Raw genomic sequence first — 19,959 nt, forward strand, 5'->3', positions numbered from 1 at the left:
GAAACCGAAGATAACACATTTTAAAGAATATTCTGGAAACTTGGGAAGGGGGGTGTAACTCGTCCTTACATCTGAAACATACATGTCAATATACTGAAGTTTGGTTTGCTTTTTTTTGTAATTTATCAGTATTTCTTTGAATTCATTTTTGGTGGTTTTTTTAATGCTTGTTTCGTTTGCTATTGGATTGAAAATGTGGTTCACAATGAGTGGGTGTTGGATCCTCCTGGCCCCCAAAGGGGCAAAAGGATTGTTTATATATATAACTTTCTTTAGGGACGTTTCCAGTGTCGCTAGATGGGTGGAAGGCACCGGGTGGTGGGAGGAGGGAGATAGATGGTTAATCGGTTGGTTCGTGGATTTGGTGTGTGTGTGTGTGTGTGTGTGTGTGTGTGTGTGTGTGTGTGTGTGTGTGTGTGTGTGTACATGTGTGTGTACATGTGTGTGTGTGTGTATGTGTATGCGTATGCGCGCGCGCGCGCGCGTGTGTGTGCATGTGTATGTGCGTGCGCGTGTGATTCTTTGGAACTGCCCTGACCTGTCTGACAACCTATTCCCTGAACTGCTGTCCCCACAGACCCCAGAAGCAGTTCGAGAAGCTTGAGTTTGATGACGGCGGCAAGAAGGCCTTCGTGACGCTGATGGCCAAGATGGACACACGTAAGCTGCCCCGCCCCCAGCTCGCCTTCCTGGCCGAGGAACTTCTGGACATGATGGAGGACAAAGTGGGCGTGAGTGTGTTGACATTTTTCAGAGAGCGATATATGCACGCGTTGTTGTGGCTGACTGGTGTGTGAGTATGCAGTTTACGAGCTGGCGCATGCGTTGTGAATGACTGGTGTGAGTATCAGTATCAGTAGCTCAAGGAGGCGTCACTGCGTTCGGTCAAATCCATATACGCTACACCACATCTGCCAAGCAGATGCCTGACCAGCAGCGTAACCCAACGCGCTTAGTCAGGCCTTGAGGGAAAAAAAAGAATAAATAAATAAAATTAAATTAAAATTAGAAATAAAATAAATAACAATAAATAATAATAATAATAATAATAATAATAATAATAATAATAATGATGATAATAATAAAAGATAAATACATAAAAAAATACTGCTACTAACAATAATAATAATATTTAAAAGGCGCAAAATTTTGATTCAGTCAACTCTAGGCACACACACACACACACACACACACACACACACACACACACACACACACACACACACACACACACACACACACACACACACAGAGATATATATCTATATATCTATGTTTGTATTCATATCTTAATCTCACCGAGGGCTCACAGAAGGGCTCACAGGATGACGCTAATAACAGAGTATAATAATGTCCAAGCCAATGTGTCTTTTCGGATATTAAAAAAAGAAGATATATAGCAGTAGAAGCGTCAACACACACACACACACACACACACACACACACACACACACACACACACACACACACACACACACACACACACACACACACACACACATGTTTGAACATAAGCCGCATTTTAGATATGAATGTGGCTGATGACTAGATAAATGGTTGATTGAAGAGTTCTCTTTAATCATACTGGATTACTTCGGGAGACAGGGCACTGACTGTTCTTTCATATGTATGTATGTGTGTATATATATATATATATAAGAAGAAAGAAAGAAATAAGATATAAAAAAAAATCGGACCAACATATCCTCGTGTCCCTCCACGCACAGGAAGACCGTGACGACGCGGACTTCCGCAAGCTCCGGCAGCTTGGGGGGCTGGCCCTGGGCCTGACTGAGGACCGGATCGAAGGGATGAGTGCCCAGGCCGTGATGCAGAACCTGGGCCTGCTGGGTACCCTGCCCCTCACCAGGGACCAGGCTCAGGCCGTGCTGGACAAGGTCGAGGAGGCCCTGCCGTGAGTTCTTCGTGTTGTGCTTCTTCTCCTCGTCCTCGTCATCCTTCCACTTGTTGTTGTTGTTGTAGTTGTTGTTTCTTCTTCTTCTTCTTCTTCTTCTTCTTCTTCTTCTTCTTCTTCTTCTGCTCCTGCTGCTGCTGCTGCTGCTACTACTACTACTACTACTACTACTTCTTCTTCTTCCTCCTCCTCCTCCTCCTCCTTCTTCTTCTTCTTCTTCTTCCGCTTCATCAATATCATCATCATCTTCTTCTTCTTCTTTTCCGTCTGCTTCCTCCTCCTCCTCCTTCTTCTTCTTCTTCTGCTTCATCATCATCATCGTCATCATCATCTTCTCCTTCTTCTGCTTCCTCCTCCTTCTTCTTCTTCTTCTGCTTCCTCCTCCTCCTCCTTCTTCTTCTTCTTTTTCTCCTTCTTCCACTGCTGCTACTACTTCGTCTTCTTCTCGGTCGGTGGAGCATGGAACTCATGGTCGTAGGTTCGAACCCCACGTTAGGTTGGGGTTTTTTTTGGTTTTTTTTTTTCATTTGCCGTCGTATCTTGCATTTTATTATAATATGGTAATGTATTCCCTGATTATCTATTAATTTTGGTTGTTTTTATTTGATAACATTTCATGTGAATGTTGTTGTTTTTTATACTCAAACCTAGTGAAGTCTCTCGAGGCCTGATCAGTGCGTGGGTCAGGTATCTGCATGTGTGTTGTTGTTGTTTCGTTTGCCCAGATGTGGTGAAGCGTATATGGAGCAGTCCGCACGCTTTGACGCCTCCATGAAACTGAAACTGACATTGTTTTCGTGTTCTGTTGGCAGTGAGTGGGAGTGCAAGAGCAGTGTGCTTGCCAACGCTGGCCCCCTCCTTCAGTTTGCCAAGGAGGACACTATTGACAAGATCTGTGATGTAAGTATAACCAGGAGGGGGGGGGGGGGAGAGGGAGGGTTGGGGGGGGGGGGGGTGTTTGTAGAAATTTGACCAAAAGATATCAATGCAAAAAAACAAAAAAAAATTGTGTGAACTTGTGAAATGGTCCCTTCTTTTGTTAAACACACACACAAATCAATGAATAAACAAACGAGTATAATTATGATTGATAAGTTGAATCATTCGCATTAAGCAGTATTATTTTTCCAGTGGAAATGATATAACAGATGAATGAATTATAATGAAAATGAAGGAAAATGAAACTGGCAAATCAGTTTGGAACGACGCAGAAAAAAAATATGGCAAAGAAAGTTTCAGTCAGGTTTTTGGTGTTTCTTTGTTGGTGGTGTTGCTGTTGTCGTTTGTTTGTTTGTTTGTTTTTTCTCCACTGAATCTTTCACTTAGGTTATCAGTTAATCAGGTTTATTGTTGTTGTTTCTGCTGTTGTAGATTTTGTTGTTGCTGTTGTTGTTTTACCATTGTAGACTAGCTGCCCCTTTCACCACCACCCCCCCCCCCCCCCCCCCCCCCCCCCCCCCCCCCCCCCCCCACACGCTCCTCTGGAGATCGACTCCTATTCTTAACACGGTCGTCGGATTAAAATAAAAAATAAAAAAAAAAGTTTAACCTGCCGACAGAGAGAGCTGGTGTCCAGCATGGCGGTGATCGAGAAGCGGCTGGAGAAGCGCCAGGAGCGCCTGGAGGAGAGGCGTGAGGAAGGTCTGTGGAGAGAGGACTCCCTCAGCCCTCCCGAGGACTCCCCGGACACTCCCGACAGCCCTCTGGAGGACGCTGGCGACGCCACCGAGGATGATGCCGGGAGGCGACGCCTAGTGACTCGCATGCTGGCCGCTGCCCTGGCTTCCTCCTCCTCTGCGGGGTCTTCTGCGGCTGGGAGGCGTCGGCGTGCTGCTGGTGAGTGCGTGGTTTTGGAAGGCTGGTGGTGTTTATTTGATCTCGCCAACAGCCAGTCTATCAATTATTTATTAGTTAAGCAGACAACTCACCAGCCAATTCACCACCAAACCAAAGCAACCTATCGCGTCAGTTCAGTTCAGTTACTCAAGGAGGCGTCACCTTGTTCGAACAAATCCATGTACGCTACACCACATCTGCTCGGCAGATGCCTGACCAGCGGCATAGCCCAACGCGCTTAGTCAGGCCTTGTTTAGTGCATGCACATATATATATATATATATATAGATAGATAGATAGATAGATAGATAGATATGCGTATCTATCAGAGTGGATTTCTTCTACAGAATTTTGCCAGAGGACAACACTCTCGTTGCCATGGATTCTTTTCCAGTGCGCCAAGTGCGTTCTGTCAACAATAAGTGATTGGTTAAGCTTCTGCTTGGGTGTAGAGCGCTTTGATTTGTCTGCTGTACGACATGCAAACACCGTATTATTATTATTGTTGTTGTTGTTGTGGTGGTGGTGGTGGTCGTCGTCGTCGTCGCCGTCATCATCATCATCATCGTTATTGTTATTATAATTAGTATCATTATTATTATCATTATCATTGTTATTATTATTGTTATCATCATTATGATGAAGAAGATGACGACGAGGATCATCATCATTATGATTATAATTATCATCATTATTGTTGTTCTTGTCATCATTATCATTTTCACTGTCGTTATTGATGTTGTTGTCATCAGTATTATTATTATCATCATTATTATCATTGTTGTTATTATCATCATCATCATCATCATCAGTTCACCTTGCCGTGGGCAGGTCACCCCCTGTCGTGCAGCGTGCTGCGCCTGATGCGGCAGGACGTGGCGATGGTGGAGGTGTCAGCGGTGACAGGGATGGCCGACAGCGAGTTCCGGGACTGCCTGGAAGTGGTGGGCAACGGCACCAAGTGGCAGGACAAGGACGTGGACAGTTTGCTTCAGCACGCCCGTCAGGTCAGAGACTGTGTTCTTCTTCTTCTTGTCCTTCTTCTTCTTCTTCGCTCGCCAAGTCAGAGACTTCTTCTTCTTCTTCTTGCTTTTGTTGTTCTTTTTGTTCTTGTTCTTGTTCTTCTTCTCCTGCTGCTGCTGCTACTACTACTATTACTTCTACTTCTTTTTCTTCTTCTTCTTCTTTCTCCTCCTCCTCCTTCTTCTTCTTCTTCCGCCAGGTCACGGATTTGTTCTTGTTGTTGTTGTTGTCGTCGTCGTTCTTCTTCTTCGCTCGCCGGGCGAGAGACTTCTTCTTCTCATCTCATTCGTCTTCTTCTTCGTCTTCTTCGTCGTCTTCTACATCTTCTTTTTCTTCTATTGCATCTTCTTCTTCGTCTTCTTCTTCTTCCTGGCGTTCACAACTACACCATCAGTTCAGTTCTGGCAATGAATGGCGTCGTTTTCTCCAGCTCTTCTACGTGGAACCTTTACAAATTTAACCTAAGTTTTCCTTTTGACACTTTGTAGCTGATGGTTTGCAAGGTCCTATAACTTTTAACACGTTATGCACTGTAGTCCATTGTTCGACGTGTGTCTACCATGCTGTCAGGTCCTATAACTTTTAACGTGTGATACTCTGTAGCTGATTGCTGGGCATGTGTCTGCCCTGTTGCTGTCAGGTGGTTGGGGAGCCCTCTGTGTGGACCAACGAGGTGATCCGACAGGCCGGTGTGCTGCTGTCCGGCCTCCTTCCGGGGGAGATCCTGACCCTTCAGCTGACCGGGGTGGACGCCATGAACAGCATGGCCAGACACGCTCGTCTGGACCCTGCCCAGGTGAGACAAGAGAGCTGTTAGCACGCGCCGCGCGCACATTCACAAACGATAATGGTAGGTGTGTGTGTGTGTGTGTGTGTGTGTGTGTGTGTGCGAGCGCGCGCGTGAGTGTGTGTGTGTGTGTGTGTGTGTGTGTGTGTGTGTGTGCGTGTGTGTGTGTGTGTGCGTGTGTGTGGTGTGTGTGTGTGTGTGTGCGTGTGTGTGTGTGCGTGTGTGTGTTCGAAGAAATACAGACACGGACATACATACACATGTTCTTCAAAGTATTAGTTAAATGTGTGCAAATGGAAGTGAGGATAACTTTACAGCACACAGACGTTCTAGAAGAAACGAAAACTTACACGTACATCAGTAGCTACAGACCCGAACACAATATTATCATGATTATAAACTCCGCATGAACACGATCTTCATCGCATCAAATGGCGCTAGAGCGCTGTCAGCCACAGAAATATTGCCATCAAGATAATACTACTCCTGATGATGATGATGATGATAATGATGATAATGATGATAACAATGATGCTGTTGAGTAGGACGACGGTGATGATGACGACGACGAAGGTTAACGATATGACTTCGATGTGTTTCAGTTGAAGGCGGGCTTCAGCCGTTGGCTGGAACTGAAAAAGAGCGGCAACATGGCCCTGGTCACCCCCGGAGAGTTCGCTTCCATGTCGGAATTTGTGTGTGGATTGACGGCGGCACACATTGCTCAGCTGCCTGTGGAGGTCTTCCGGTGAGATCTGGCTTATTGTGTGGTGTCTGGAAAAAAAACATCAGCTCGTTCTTGATTTTTTTCTCCTTCTTTTTTGCTGGATTTGTTTGGAAATTTGGCTTTCGTCTGCTTCATGAAGTCTTTTTTGTTAAGGAAAAAATGATTTGTATGGATTAATGGTTAAAAGACGTGAGAAAATTTAGTTCAGTATTCCCACCTTCCAAACGAAAACACATGTACGTGTACATGCATGCCTACAAATGTATACTCATCTTCTGTGCACAAATCAACCAGTCATGTAACCAAAATGATCTTGTCAACGAACTGAAACATCCAGCCAACCAACCATCCTACTTAACATATATGTATCTACCTGCCTGTCAACCTGCTGTACACAAAAGCACAAACGTATCGTCTGATGAATCGTCAGTAAATCAGTCCGTTTCCCAACCAACCAATAAACCAACCACGCGCGCACCCACTCAACCAGTCACCTAACCATCCACCTATCCACACAACCTACCAACCAACCAACCAGCCAGCCAACCAATCGAACAACCAAGCCAAGTGACCATAACCAACCCCCCGATCCCTCCCTCACAGGCGGTCACTGGACGTGGTGGGCAAGGCTAGGTCCTGCAGCACTGACCAGCGGTCAGCCTACGCCAGCCGTGCCCTGCAGGTCTTTGGGGACGTCGTCAGCCACTGGTCTCCTGCTGTCGTTGGTGACATGGGCCATTTGATTGGTGAGTTTTTTTTTCTCTCTGAGGGGACATGGGCCATTTGATTGGTGAGTTTTTTCGGGCTGGGGGGCGGGGGCGGGGGGGGGGAGGTTGGGGGGTTGGGGGGGGGAGGCATGGGTTACTTGATTGCTGAGTTGTTTGGGGGAGGAGGCATTAGGCCATGGTTAGCTGTTTTGAGGGGTGATAGTTGTTTGAGACAAAAGCCATTTCACTGGTGAGTTCTTGGGGACATGGGCCATTTGATTGGTGAGTTGACAGAGACATGGGCCATTTGATTGTTTATCTCTTTGGAGAGTGGATCATGGGCCATTTGATTGGTTATTTCTTTGGAGAGTGGACCATGGGCCATTTGATTGGTTATTTCTTTGGAGAGTGGACCATGGGCCATCTGATTGTTTATCTCTTTGGAGAGTGGACCATGGGCCATTTGATTGTTTATCTCTTTGGAGAGTGGATCATGGGCCATTTGATTGGTTATTTCTTTGGAGAGTGGACCATGGGCCATTTGATTGGTTATTTCTTTGGAGAGTGGACCATGGGCCATCTGATTGGTTATTTCTTTGGAGGGACACGGGTCATTTGATTGGCAAGTTGTTTTGGAGGGGATATGGATATGAACCTGGTCGAGTTGTTTGGGGGTGATATGGGCCATCTGATTGGCGAGTTGTTTTGGAGGGGATATGGATATGAACCATTTGACTGGTGAGTCGTCTGGGACATCGGACATTTGATTTGCGAGTTGTTAGAGACGCAAGCATTTTGATTGGTGAATTGTTTTGGACTTTTGCCATTTGACTGGTGAGTTGTTGGAGAGATGGACCATTTGAATAGCGAGTTGTCAGAGAAACTGGCCTTCTGATTGGTGAGTTGATGGGAACATGGGCGTGTCAAGGAAGAATGCGTCTTTGATCACTTAGTCGTGAAAATGACTTTGACAAATCGAAACGTTTTTACTTTGAGTGGGTGCTGACGACAGGCATGATGATAAACATGATGATGATGATGATGATGACCATAAGGTGATAATAACGATGATGGTGGTGATGATGTTAAGGAGGAGGGGGATTATTGTTGTGATGATGGCTGTCAGAATGACTATGAGTATGTCCAAGGCCTCTGCACAAAACTTTTATTTGTGACATTCTGAGAGACGCTGGTTGACGATTCTGCAGGTGGACTATCATCCCCAAGTGTCCAGCAACTGACAGCTGACCAGCTGGCCTTGATCAGACCTACTGTCATGGCCAACCTGCCCGCCGCCACTCTGAAGGTGACCATCCACACCCTCTCCTGTGTGTGTGTGTGTGTGTGTGTGTGTGTGTGTGTGTGTGTGTGTGTGTGTGTGTGTGTGTGTGTGTGTGTGTGTGTGTGTGTGTGTTATACAAGATTCTACCTACTTCAAATACATAGTAAGTGATAAATATTTGACCTCCCGGAATAAGAACCCTTTTCACGGTTCCAGTGGCAACGATTTTAGCAACAACAAAAATGTACCTGAGTACACAAAATGAGACATGTATACAGCATATGAGAACAAGGTCTAAGCAGTTTCAAGCATCACAAATATTTCAAAAGATCGTTTTTTTTTCTCCATAAAGTGTGTTATCGTATGATGACGACTGCAGCAGCTGACAGCCTGTCCACCTTGTTTTCAGGCGATGACAGACGCTCAGCTGAAGAGCCTGAGCACCAACCAGGTGAACTCACTGAGCAAGGCCCAGTACAGCGCACTCAGCGCTCATCAGCAGGGCATCCTTGATGCCCAGGCAACCGTGGACTTCAGCGTCACAGTCACACCGCCAGTTGGTTAGTCCTTTTTGCGCCTGTTAGTGTTACCGTGATGGTGTCATCAGTATGCACTGGATTAAGTTACCATAGTTCAGCATTATCATTATAATTATCAGTATTATCATTATTATTATTATTATTATCATCATCATCATCATTATATTATTATTATTATTATTATTATTATTATTTCATCGTCATCATCATTATCATCATCATCACCATTATCATTATCAGTATGCGCTGGGCTATTACAAAGGTGTAGCGTAATAATAATGATAATGATGATGATGATGATGATGATGATGATGATGATGATGATGATGATGATGATAATAATAATAATAATAATCTGATAATCATCATCATCATTCTTCTTCGTCGTCGTCTTCTTCTGATGATGAATATTATTATTATCATTATTATTATTATTATTATTATTATTATTTTCTTGTTCAGTCGTGATAGTTACGACAATGTCTATATCATAGTTCAGTGGGGAGGTAGGGAGGATCGTGTTTGAGCACTCATTCGCCGTGGTTTAATTATCTGTGTTGTTTGCTTGGATGTGGGGGGAGTAGGTCTATACGGTGAAGCGAAATATGCTGGGATATATGGCAGCGTCTTTTTCCATTTGAAAATGAGGAAGGTGGCAGAATGGTTAAGACGCTCAGCTGCCAATACAGAGAGTCCGTGAGGGTGTGGGTTCGAATCCCGCTCTCGCCCTTTCTCCTAAGTTTGACTGGAAAATCAAACTGAGCGTCTAGTCTTTCGGATGAGACGATAAACCGAGGTCCCGTGTGCAGCACGCACTTGGCGCACTGAAAAAGAACCCATGGCAACGAGAGTGTTGTCCTCTGGCGAAATTACGTAAAATGAAATCCACTTTCATAGGTACACAAATATGTAAGCATGCACTCAAGGCCTGACTAAGCGCGTTGGGTTATGCTGCTGGTCAGGCATCTGCTCAACAGATGTGGTGTAGCGTGTATGGATTTGTCCGAACGCAGTGACGCCTCCTTGAGAAAGTGAAACTGAAACTGAAACTTTTCCATTTGACGTTTCCTTCCTCTTCATTTTCTTTGCGCTAGGTTATTCCTTTCCCCAGTATGTCACGAATCATTTCGCTTTTTCAGTAACAGTAGAACTCGAAGAGATTTAGATATTTTACATAGATTTAGAGTTAATCATATTCGTTATCAGTTCAAGAACCGTTTGCTCATGTGCAGTTTATCATCATCACCATCATAATCATCATCGTCATCATTATTATTCTTGTTGTTGTCATTATGCTTTTATTATTGGTATTCTTATTATAATCATCATCTTCTGAAGCACGTAAATACAGAGCTACTGGCTTCGACCTATAACTGCAATTTTAATCTGTTTAAAGAACATACAATGGTCAATCAGATTGTTGTAATCGCGTTTTATCACTGGCTTTGTTTTGCAACTGTGTTTTCGATCTAATCAGAAAATATACCATTTATATTCTACCAGATCATTGTAATCCAGTCTCATACTTGGCACTTCATACACTGTATCGGCGCCAAGAATGCTACAGAACGCCTTCGTCTCTTGCATTTTGTTGAGAAAAAACAGATTATGTTGTAGAATTCCAGAGTCATTGTCTGACCCCCGTTTGTGATTGTTTTGTGTTCCATTGGCTGGCTATGTGTGTGCTTTGTGTTGTCCCTGTCAGTTGCTGTTGCTATTGACATCGTTTCCGTTATTGTAGATCATGATTAATTTTAGAAGAGCAGAAAAAGTATGACATGATAAGCATGCCTGAGATGGGTACTGTTACGTGTTTGTTAGCTGGTTTGTTGGCGTGTGTGTTGTCCACTGTCTAACAAACGTCTTTTACATGTTCGCTTTGTCATTGCTGTTGTAGCTGTTTCGTTTTTATGTCAGATTAAAGCCGATGATGATTTTCTTTTCTTTTTTTTAATTTCATGTATGTCAGACTGGTTAATTTGTCATTACGTTTTGGTACATTAACTAGCAGCCTTTATGTGTGTTTGCTCTGGATACTTGAATCCTTATAACTGATTTTTTAAAAATCAGAATAGAATAATACAGATTGAAGGTTTAAAAAAACAACAACAAAAAACAAACAAAAAAAACACAAACTTTTTTTGAAAACACGTTTTAAAAAAAACAAAAACAAAAAAACACGTTTTTTGAAAACACGTCATTTGTATTTTTCGCTGAGACAAAAAGAAAGCCGATTGAATGTCATCAGTTTGCAGCTCGTTTAGCTCATCAATGCCCTTGTGACCACAATATGGAAAAGGATATCATTTAATACCGATGACCGTCCTGATCACAATAAGCCCAGTTAAACGCATTCAAGCATATTTGGTATCTTATGATTAATACTGTGCTTTCATCAACTAAGTAACGTGGCGTAGATTTTGTCAGTAACTTATAATTTCGCTTTCTGTTCCTTTTAAATGGAAATATGGTGCTTTCGTGGACAGCGGCATCTTGCTTGTACTTCAAATATATGGCATGATTTAGTTCAGGTGCAGAAGTTGAAATGGTGCTGCTGATTGGTGCAAATATACAGTGTGGTAGATAGAGAGAGTGTTGTTATTTTAACCTAATCGTGTCACGCTATGCATTCACCCCTCATTTAGGAACACCAACAGAGACTCAAACTACCTCCCCTGGACAAGATCCGGTGCCAACGACAGTGTCGGATACAACCAGCAGAGCAACTACAACTACCACCACCTCTGCTGCTCCGAAGACTACTACAAAAGCTTCTACTATTACCTCAAACACTACAACAACTACCTCCACTACCACCACTACCGTAGCACCTACCACAACCACTTCTACCACCACCACCACTAAAAATCCAGTAAAAAAGACGACAACAACTTCAACAACAACAACAACAAAACCAACGAAGAAGACGACGACGACAACAACAACAACCACACCGAAGCCAACGAAACATGCAACGAAGATGCCAGAACTTCCCAGTTTGCCAGGAAAACACCATACAACTCCAGTCACCGCACTGGAACAGGAGCAGACGACTGACAGCACAGCCAGCCAGGGGGCAGAACTGCCAGTCAGCAACCCAGGACAGCCACCCGAGGTGCCCACAGTCAGGTATGTCCAAACCACCACCAGAAAATCCATTGCGATCGTCACCACCGTCGCCGACGCCGCCGTTGTTGTCACTGAAGGGTCTCCGAAATCCCCGCCCATTCGCCCGGACTCGACCAGGGGGGAGAACCCGTGGGTGAAATTCTCCTCGACCAGGCCTGACAACGGGACAGAGGCGTCCACTGCGAGCAGCAGCTCTGTCGGTCAGAAGAATGCAGACACCCACACCAAACCGTCAGACGGAAGAGAGAACGAGTCCACCAACAACTCTCATTCCCCGTCAGGCTCACAAACGTCGAAGGGAGACAAGTCAGAAATCAGTGGGAAAACAGACAATTCCGGTGGCTCAGGTTGGGCGTGATTTCTGTTGGTTTCCATTATTGTCGCTTTGCTAGCAGCTTTTCCCCTTTGAGACACCCACTGCACGTGAACCCTGTTGTACTCCCAACGCTCAACAAAGTGGCAAGGAATGGTGGTGTGCCCTGGGGCATTGTATAGAGACAACCCCGGTCTTTGTAGACGCTGTGACCTACTTAACACGGGCTGTAAAAACTACACAATGTATTCGTGTATGGTGAAGGTAAAAAGGCTGATCTGAATATATGCAATAAACTGATCTGTCAAAATCATAGTCGCATCTTTTCTTTTTTTTTCTTTCTTGTTTTGTTGTTGTTAATTTTTATGTCGTCGATACATTGTGACTAAATGAAATATTGACGGTTTTGATACAGTTTCATTGCATATATTCGATCAGATCTTCACAGGTAAAAAAAGGGAATGCAGATGACAGTTAACAAACGCAGTCTGGTTATATATGAAGAACAGAGGAACTCAGTACCTGTTTGTATACTTTGGTGTACTTATAAGAGCCAGCGATTGGTAGCATATTTTAGCCAGGAATGCGTGCTTCGTTATTGTATACCGGTCGAAGCATCTTAACGCTTTCTAACAGATGTATATATCCGAATATAAACTTGCTAATGTACTCACGTATCTTCGCTGGTGTGACAGAAAAAAAGCTGTTTTCTGTCAAACCAACTTCAGGCTGACAGCAGCTCTGTTCTCGTACTGTGTTCTTGTTTATAGTTTGTTTTTTTTCTAGAAAGGGTGATACTTGGGTGGAGACGCAATATCGTCTCACTTCTGACCCCAGCCCCCCCCCCCCCCCCCCCCCCCCCCCCCCAAACAGAAGTATTCAGTCACACTACATAAGCTTTGGTAGACACTAGAACCTTGGGAAAATAAAGAAGCTAGCTTTCTTCTCCTTGAATTTGGAAAATATGTGGCTACTGTTTAATCCTTATATAAATGCCTAACCATAATCTGTTATCTGCAATGGATGATTTTCCTCTGTGTGTGTGTGTGTGTGTGTGTGTGTGTGTGTGTGTGTGTGTGTGTGCGTGTGTGTGTGTGTGTGTGTGTGTGCAATCGTTCCATCAAGATTTGATTACGTTCCGTTCTTAATTGTTCCTACAGTTTGAATGTTGTGTATCGCTTTTGCCCGTAAGAGCTTGTGTGAACTGTGTCTAAACGTATCGTACAGTCTGTTCCTACAGGGAACAGTAAAGTACTTTCACCAATTTTGTATTGTATCATCTCTGTCCCAGACCATTTGACTTTACCCATCGCTTTGTTGTCAGCCCAGATATCTGGCTTTTGTAGTTGCAGTGTGATTATTTGATTTTCCTCTTCTGTAAAAAAAAGAAAAAAAAGTTGTGGGTTTGTTTTTTTGTGCGTGCTTTGATCAATAGTACTCCTTTCATTGATATGAAAATGATTTGAATATTGATTCCCAGTTCTTTATCTACAATAGATAGAAAGCGTTCATTATTGATGGGGGCACTTGCATACGTCTCTGCTTTAAGAGTCTATATTGAATTGACTATTAGATTATTCTGTTGGTGCAGTTTGCTCTCGCTCTCTCTCTCTCTCTCTCTCTCTCTCTCTCTCTCTCTCTCTCTCTCTCTCTCTTTCCATGTATAGTTTGCACTTCGTTACTTCACTCTGCTTCATTCAGCTCTATTTCTTGTTCTGTTTAGTGTTAATTGATGCTCTTCAGAAAGCAGCAACATTGTTTTTGTTGCTGGTTGTGATGGCGGCGGTGATTTTTGTTGTTGCTGGTGGGTTTTTTTGGGTTTTTTTTACCCAGTTGTAATCATGTTCAAGACACATTGTGTAAGCTAGTTCTTTCTTCTGTTTTTTTGCAGGTGATGCCTCTACGGTCAGCTGGAGTTTGGCATCTCTGCTTGCCACCCTTCTCCTGTCCCTGTTTCTCTGATATCTATGTATAACGTCACTTCCTACATCCACAACTCCATGCCACTACTTCCGCTGAAAGACTTTTCGCCCCCAAGCCATTCTCCCTCCACATCCTGAATAACACGTTCCCGTGTGTATGTGGTTTAAGAGTGACAGTTCCTTCCGGGAAAAGTCAGTAGCGTTTGTAAATCCTTTTGGAGGGAAAAGGCTACTACAAAGATAACAAAAGTTCGATGTTAAACGTCAGGAACTTTTTTTTAACTAGCTGTTATGATTCTTTGGCGTGTGCACTGCTGGTGAAAGCTGTTAATCTGAACATATTTCGAACTGTTGTGTTTTTCTTATGAAATAGGCACAAAATTACCGATGTTTTTGGTATTTATGTAGCTGATGTAAGATAGTATTGTTATAACAGGGAACATAACCAATGTGATAATTCCTTATTCTTTCCACACATTCTTAAGTAGGGCAGGTTTTATTTTCGATTATGGAAGTATCATTCTTTTAAATAATTTTTTTTTTTAAAGACGTAACTCTTGAAAGTTTTTTTTTATTTATTATTTTTTTTACAAGACATTTTTTTTGCAGAACAAAGTGGATTTGATTGCCTATCTGATGATGCAGATGCACGACCGTTTTTGTTTTTGTTTTTTTTCTTTTTAACTGACAGACTGCGATTAAGAGAAATATGGAATTTTTCCTAACTTTGCTTTGGTAGATATTGTTGAATGTTTGAATCTTCCTTCTTTTCTATCCATTTACTTTCACATTTTTATAATTGAATATGATCACTGACACCATCTATCTGACATTGTCTCGCTAAAAACACGGGATTGAGAAGAGTCTGACTCCGTTATAATTTCCGGTGAAACATTTGTAAACGTTGTTCTTTCTAACTTTGTCTTTAAACATTGTTTGTAGTTAAGCAGTTCCGCTGTTTTCTGTTTAGAACTCTTCTGTGACTTGTTCATTAAAAAAACCCAAAACAGTCCTTTTCAATACATAATGTGCTCGCCGAAAGCAGTACTGGCCAAAGAAACACTCGCTCCTTAACTGTTGGGCATCTCGGCCCGGCAGTAAGATTTCGTTAAATGATGTTCAGTTCGACAGCCGACAAAAACTACCAACCCAGCCATTGTTTAGTCTGTGAATCGACGCTGCATGACCGTTGCAAGCAACGAGAGTTTCAGTTCACAGTCGCTGTGATTAAGGATCAGAACAAACGACTTTTTGCCTTGGTATTTGATATTTCCACTTTGACTGCGTGCCATTTGCGTCGCCGGACTATTTCGTCTTTTCGCTGATCATTGCACGCATGCCTCCTCACATGTTGTTGTTGTTGTTGTGTTTGATTTTGATTTGACCAGAATGGGGTTTTTGCTTTCCATTGTGCTGTCCCATTTCTCATCAGTCGTTCCTAGTATCTGAAAATTATTTACTCATTTCCAGTCACTTGTTTATCTATACCATTCAGCGACCAATATCAACCACTGACACTTCAAGGATATGCAATCTATGATCAATCAATCAATCAATCAATCAATCAATCAACTAACCGATCAATCAGTCGGGCAGACAATCATTTTATTAACACTTTAAGTATAGAACATATCGGCATGCTTTTGATAAGTCAACAAAATGTAACATTCGCACATGAAGGTTTCAGAAACAAAAGAGACACTTCATTTCAAGTCAAAGGGAGACACACTTTCATGAGCAAAAAAAAAAAAAAAAACAACAACAAAAAAACACAAAACAAAACAGTGAGTAGGGTTTCAATTTTGATTTGTTAATGTCTGTTTTGATATACTTTTGACCTCTGGTGTATCATATTTTCTTTTACCTTTGATCTAGCCAATCTCATTTTCCTGTTCAGTTATAAGAATACATTATTACCCAACCAACTGAAACATCTATAAGTTTGATCTAACTCGTTTTTCTTTTCAATCATTATAAAAATAAATCATTAGCCAATCGAAACACTTATGATGTTCCTTTCCAAAATAACCACTGTTTCCTTGCTTTCTTTGGTTTCTTCTTCTTCTTCTTCTCTTCTTCTTCTTCACACCCACCCACCACCCTCTTTTCTTCATTTATGTTTTCTCCCTTTCTTTCATAGATTCGTTGATTCGTACTTCCATCCTTCATTCCTTCCTTCATTCCGTTCTTTCTATCTTTCTAACCTTTTCTCATCCGTTCTCCTCTGGTTTGTCTTAACTTCGGAAATATTGGTTCTAAGTTTTAAATCGGCTGGATGTTTTTCGCTATGTTATTTATGCAAATCAACAACCATGCAATTATATTTTGTCAAATAAACACCCCATTAAAATGTATGGCAGTATAGTCTGCTGTGTGTGTGTGTGTGTGTGTGTGTGTTTACGTGTGGTTGTGTGTGAGCGCGCGTGCATGTATGTGTGTGTGTGTGTGTGTGTGTGTGTGTGTGTGTGTGTGTGTGTGTGTGCGCGCGCGCGCTGTGTGTGTGTCCTGGGCCTGGTTGACACCAAGATACTGTCGTAAAGGTAGCTCTGCTACATTTTTAAACCACAGTCCACAAAGAATCATCGATTCATTGTACACAATGATAATATTGTGAAAAGCAACGCCCACCCCACACCCCACCCCCGAAAAAGAGAGAGAGAGAGAGAAAAAAAAACGATTTAAAGTCCCAAGCATTTTACGGCTACCGGGGCAGTGAATTCATAATCACTGTGTCCAGGTGCCAGTTGTATTGCTTGGTTCTAACTTTTTGACAGTTACACGTGACTAAATGCCTACGTTGACCGAACTACGCCATTGGTCAGTTCCATATTACACACAGTTAGTAGCGATTTACGACCATACTAGGCTCTTCCGTCCGAGCAATGCAACTGGCTCCAGGGTTCAACATAGGAAAGCGGAGCCCAGTTCTCTCCTTCCTTCGCTAATAACCTTCCCTAACCAAAGTCGGGTTTACCCATTCAGATCTGGGTGGAGTGAAGAAAGTCAGACGAAAGAGCCTTCCCCGAGAAACACAACACCATGCCAAAACGGGGCCTCGAACTCTGATCACTGGTAGAACTCTGGATCAGGAGTACAGAGCCTGACCGATTTGGCCACGGTGCTTCTGTGAAACTTCTGTGATATTTTTGCCATTTCATGTCCTGCTCTGAAGTAGAATTAATGTCGGTTTCTTCTTCTCTTTCGTGCGTACACACACACACACACACACACACACACACACACACACACACACACACACACACACACACACACACACACACACACACACACACACACACACACACACACACACAGATATTCGGATAAGACGATAAACCGAGGTCCCGTGTACAGCAATCACTTAGCGCACGTAAACTAACCCACGGCAACAAAAAGGTTGTTCCTGGCAAAACTCTGTAGAAATATCCGCTTCGGTAGGAAAAACAAATAAAACTGCACGCAGGAAATAGTAAAAAAAAGGGTGGCGGTGTAGTGCAGCGAAGCGCTCACCCTGGGGAGAGCAGCCCAATTTTAACACAGATACAATACAATACAATACAATACATAATTATATATGAAATAAAACTCGGTAATATCGCTGGAAACAAAAGAGGGAAGTCAAGAATAGACGGAGGGAAAGAACAATTCAGAACAGTAGTGACGGAATGAAATAGACGCTGTCTCAGCCATGTTCTGTGACGATTCAACAGTAACAGTTGTGTGTGTGTGTGTGTGTGTGTGTGTGTGTGTGTGTGTGTGTGTGTGAGCGTGGATGGGGCTTGCATGTTGGAACATTGTGTCCTGTGCATGTTTGCATCAGACTGCATGTTTGCATTAGACCGTATGTTTGTACCAGACCGCTTGATTGCATCAAACTGTAGGTTTTGCATCACACCATATGTTCCTATCAAACGGTATGTCGATATCAAACCTCTGGTTTTCATCAGACAGTATGTTTGCATCAGACTGTAGGTTGGCATCAGACAGTGTGTTGCATTAGATCGTATGTTGCATCAGATCGCATGTTTGCATCAGACTGTATGATGCACCTGACAGCATGTTTGCATCTGGCAGGTCACCATAGCGACTTAGCAGCAGTGTAGAATGAACGTTGGCGAGTATCCAAACAGCACCGTGACGTTGATGCAACCTTTTGCTTCATAGCATATTTTGTCCTCTGACTTCTCCTTTTGTTTTGTTTGATGAATTCGCAAAAAAAAAATGTAATGGATTTGTGTTTTTTCCTTTCCAAATGCAACGATCCGATCTCTCACTAAATTTCCTATCGCATCAGATATCTACCAATGGGTTCCTGGTCGAGAAGACAAGTTTTGCTTCTACGTGAGTTCAGTACCAAATGATTCAGCGCCCAGTCAGCTGCAGTCACATCAGCCATACAAATGACGATGACGATGATTACGATTACGATTACGATGATGCAGATACTTAAACGCGCCTATCTTCGGTCACTTTCAGATTCAGAAGGAGGCGTCACTGCGTTCGGACAAATCCATACACGCTACACCTGACAGCAGCATAACCCAACGCGCTTGCCAAGCCCTGAGTGCATGCTTATGTATTTGTGTACCTATCAGAGTGGATTTCCTTTTACACAATTTTGCCAGAGGACAACACTCGTTGCCATGGGTTCTTTTTCAGTGCGCCAAGTGCGTACTGCACGCGGGACCTCGGTTTGTAGTCTCATCCAAAAGACTAGACTGCAGTTTGATTTTCCAGTCAAACTTGAGAGAAAGGGCGAGAGCAGGATTCGAACCCACACCCTCACAGACTGTCTGTATTGACAGCTGAGCTTCTCAACTATGTGAAACAATTTTTGTGTCATGTTCCATCTGAACTGTTCTAGTAGTGGGAAGAGTGACTGAAGCTTTGATCTGCTACAGCTAAAAAAAAAAAAGTGTGTGGGGTTGGGGGTGGGGTGGGGATGGGGGTGAATGTATGTTGCATCAGGCCGTGTGTCTGTAGGTTTGTGGGTAAAATTTGCAGGTTTGCATGAGACCGTATGGAGGTGTTTCCATGACGCTGTCGGTTTGTTTCCATCACAGCACATGTTGCATTAGACCTTTTATTGCATCAGACCATATGTTTGCGTGAAAGCGTGTGCTGCATCAGACTGTTTGCATCAGACCATATGTTTGCACCAGACCGTATGCTGCAGACTAATTGCATCAGACTGTTTGCATCAGACCATATGTTTGCACCAGACCGTATGCTGCAGACTAATTGCATCAGACTGTTTGCATCAGACCATATGTTTGCACCAGACCGTATGCTGCATCAGACTGTTTGTTTGCATTAGACCGTGTATTTGAATGTGGCAGGTTACCATTGAGCACCACCATAGTGACTCAACAACAGCGTAGAACGAACTTTGGTGGGTGTCCAAACAGCTACCTGACGGCGAAATGATTGGCTGAACAGTTGTTCAGTGCGGTGCCCCAATGGCTCTTCACAGATTTTAGGGTGAAGAGGAAGTCAAGTCCACTTGAGTGAAGTCAATGTTAGTATTTCCAAAAAGAAATTCACATGTGGTCGTGCTGCTTAATCTCACAACAGAAACATAAGTTATTGTGCACTTAAAGGCCATGTGCGTGTTTATGTAATCACATAAGATTACATCGACATACAATAATAATAATAACAAATAATAATAATAATAATAACTGGACATTTATCAGCGCATTCTTCATTGCACAAAGCGCTTTACAATCCACAGACACACGCATGCGAAACACACTCAGTTCTCAACTCACAATCATGT

At 43.0% G+C, this 19,959-nt stretch overlaps 1 protein-coding gene across 1 annotated transcript in view; it reads left to right on the forward strand.

Moving 5' to 3' along the window:
- Positions 1 to 16,534, forward strand: part of LOC143285663 (uncharacterized) — a 51,582-nt gene extending 35,048 nt beyond the window's left edge. The window contains 12 exon segments of the mRNA XM_076593062.1: positions 578 to 731; positions 1,728 to 1,915; positions 2,728 to 2,815; positions 3,475 to 3,751; positions 4,583 to 4,758; positions 5,415 to 5,570; positions 6,164 to 6,309; positions 6,892 to 7,034; positions 8,204 to 8,301; positions 8,687 to 8,837; positions 11,462 to 12,292; positions 14,150 to 16,534. Coding sequence (XP_076449177.1) covers positions 578 to 731; positions 1,728 to 1,915; positions 2,728 to 2,815; positions 3,475 to 3,751; positions 4,583 to 4,758; positions 5,415 to 5,570; positions 6,164 to 6,309; positions 6,892 to 7,034; positions 8,204 to 8,301; positions 8,687 to 8,837; positions 11,462 to 12,292; positions 14,150 to 14,220 — 2,479 coding nt within the window. The 3' untranslated portion in view covers positions 14,221 to 16,534.
- Positions 16,535 to 19,959: the final 3,425 nt, after the last annotated feature.

The sequence above is a fragment of the Babylonia areolata genome, chromosome 1 (assembly GCF_041734735.1).
Source record: "Babylonia areolata isolate BAREFJ2019XMU chromosome 1, ASM4173473v1, whole genome shotgun sequence".
Classification (NCBI taxonomy): domain Eukaryota; kingdom Metazoa; phylum Mollusca; class Gastropoda; order Neogastropoda; family Buccinidae; genus Babylonia; species Babylonia areolata.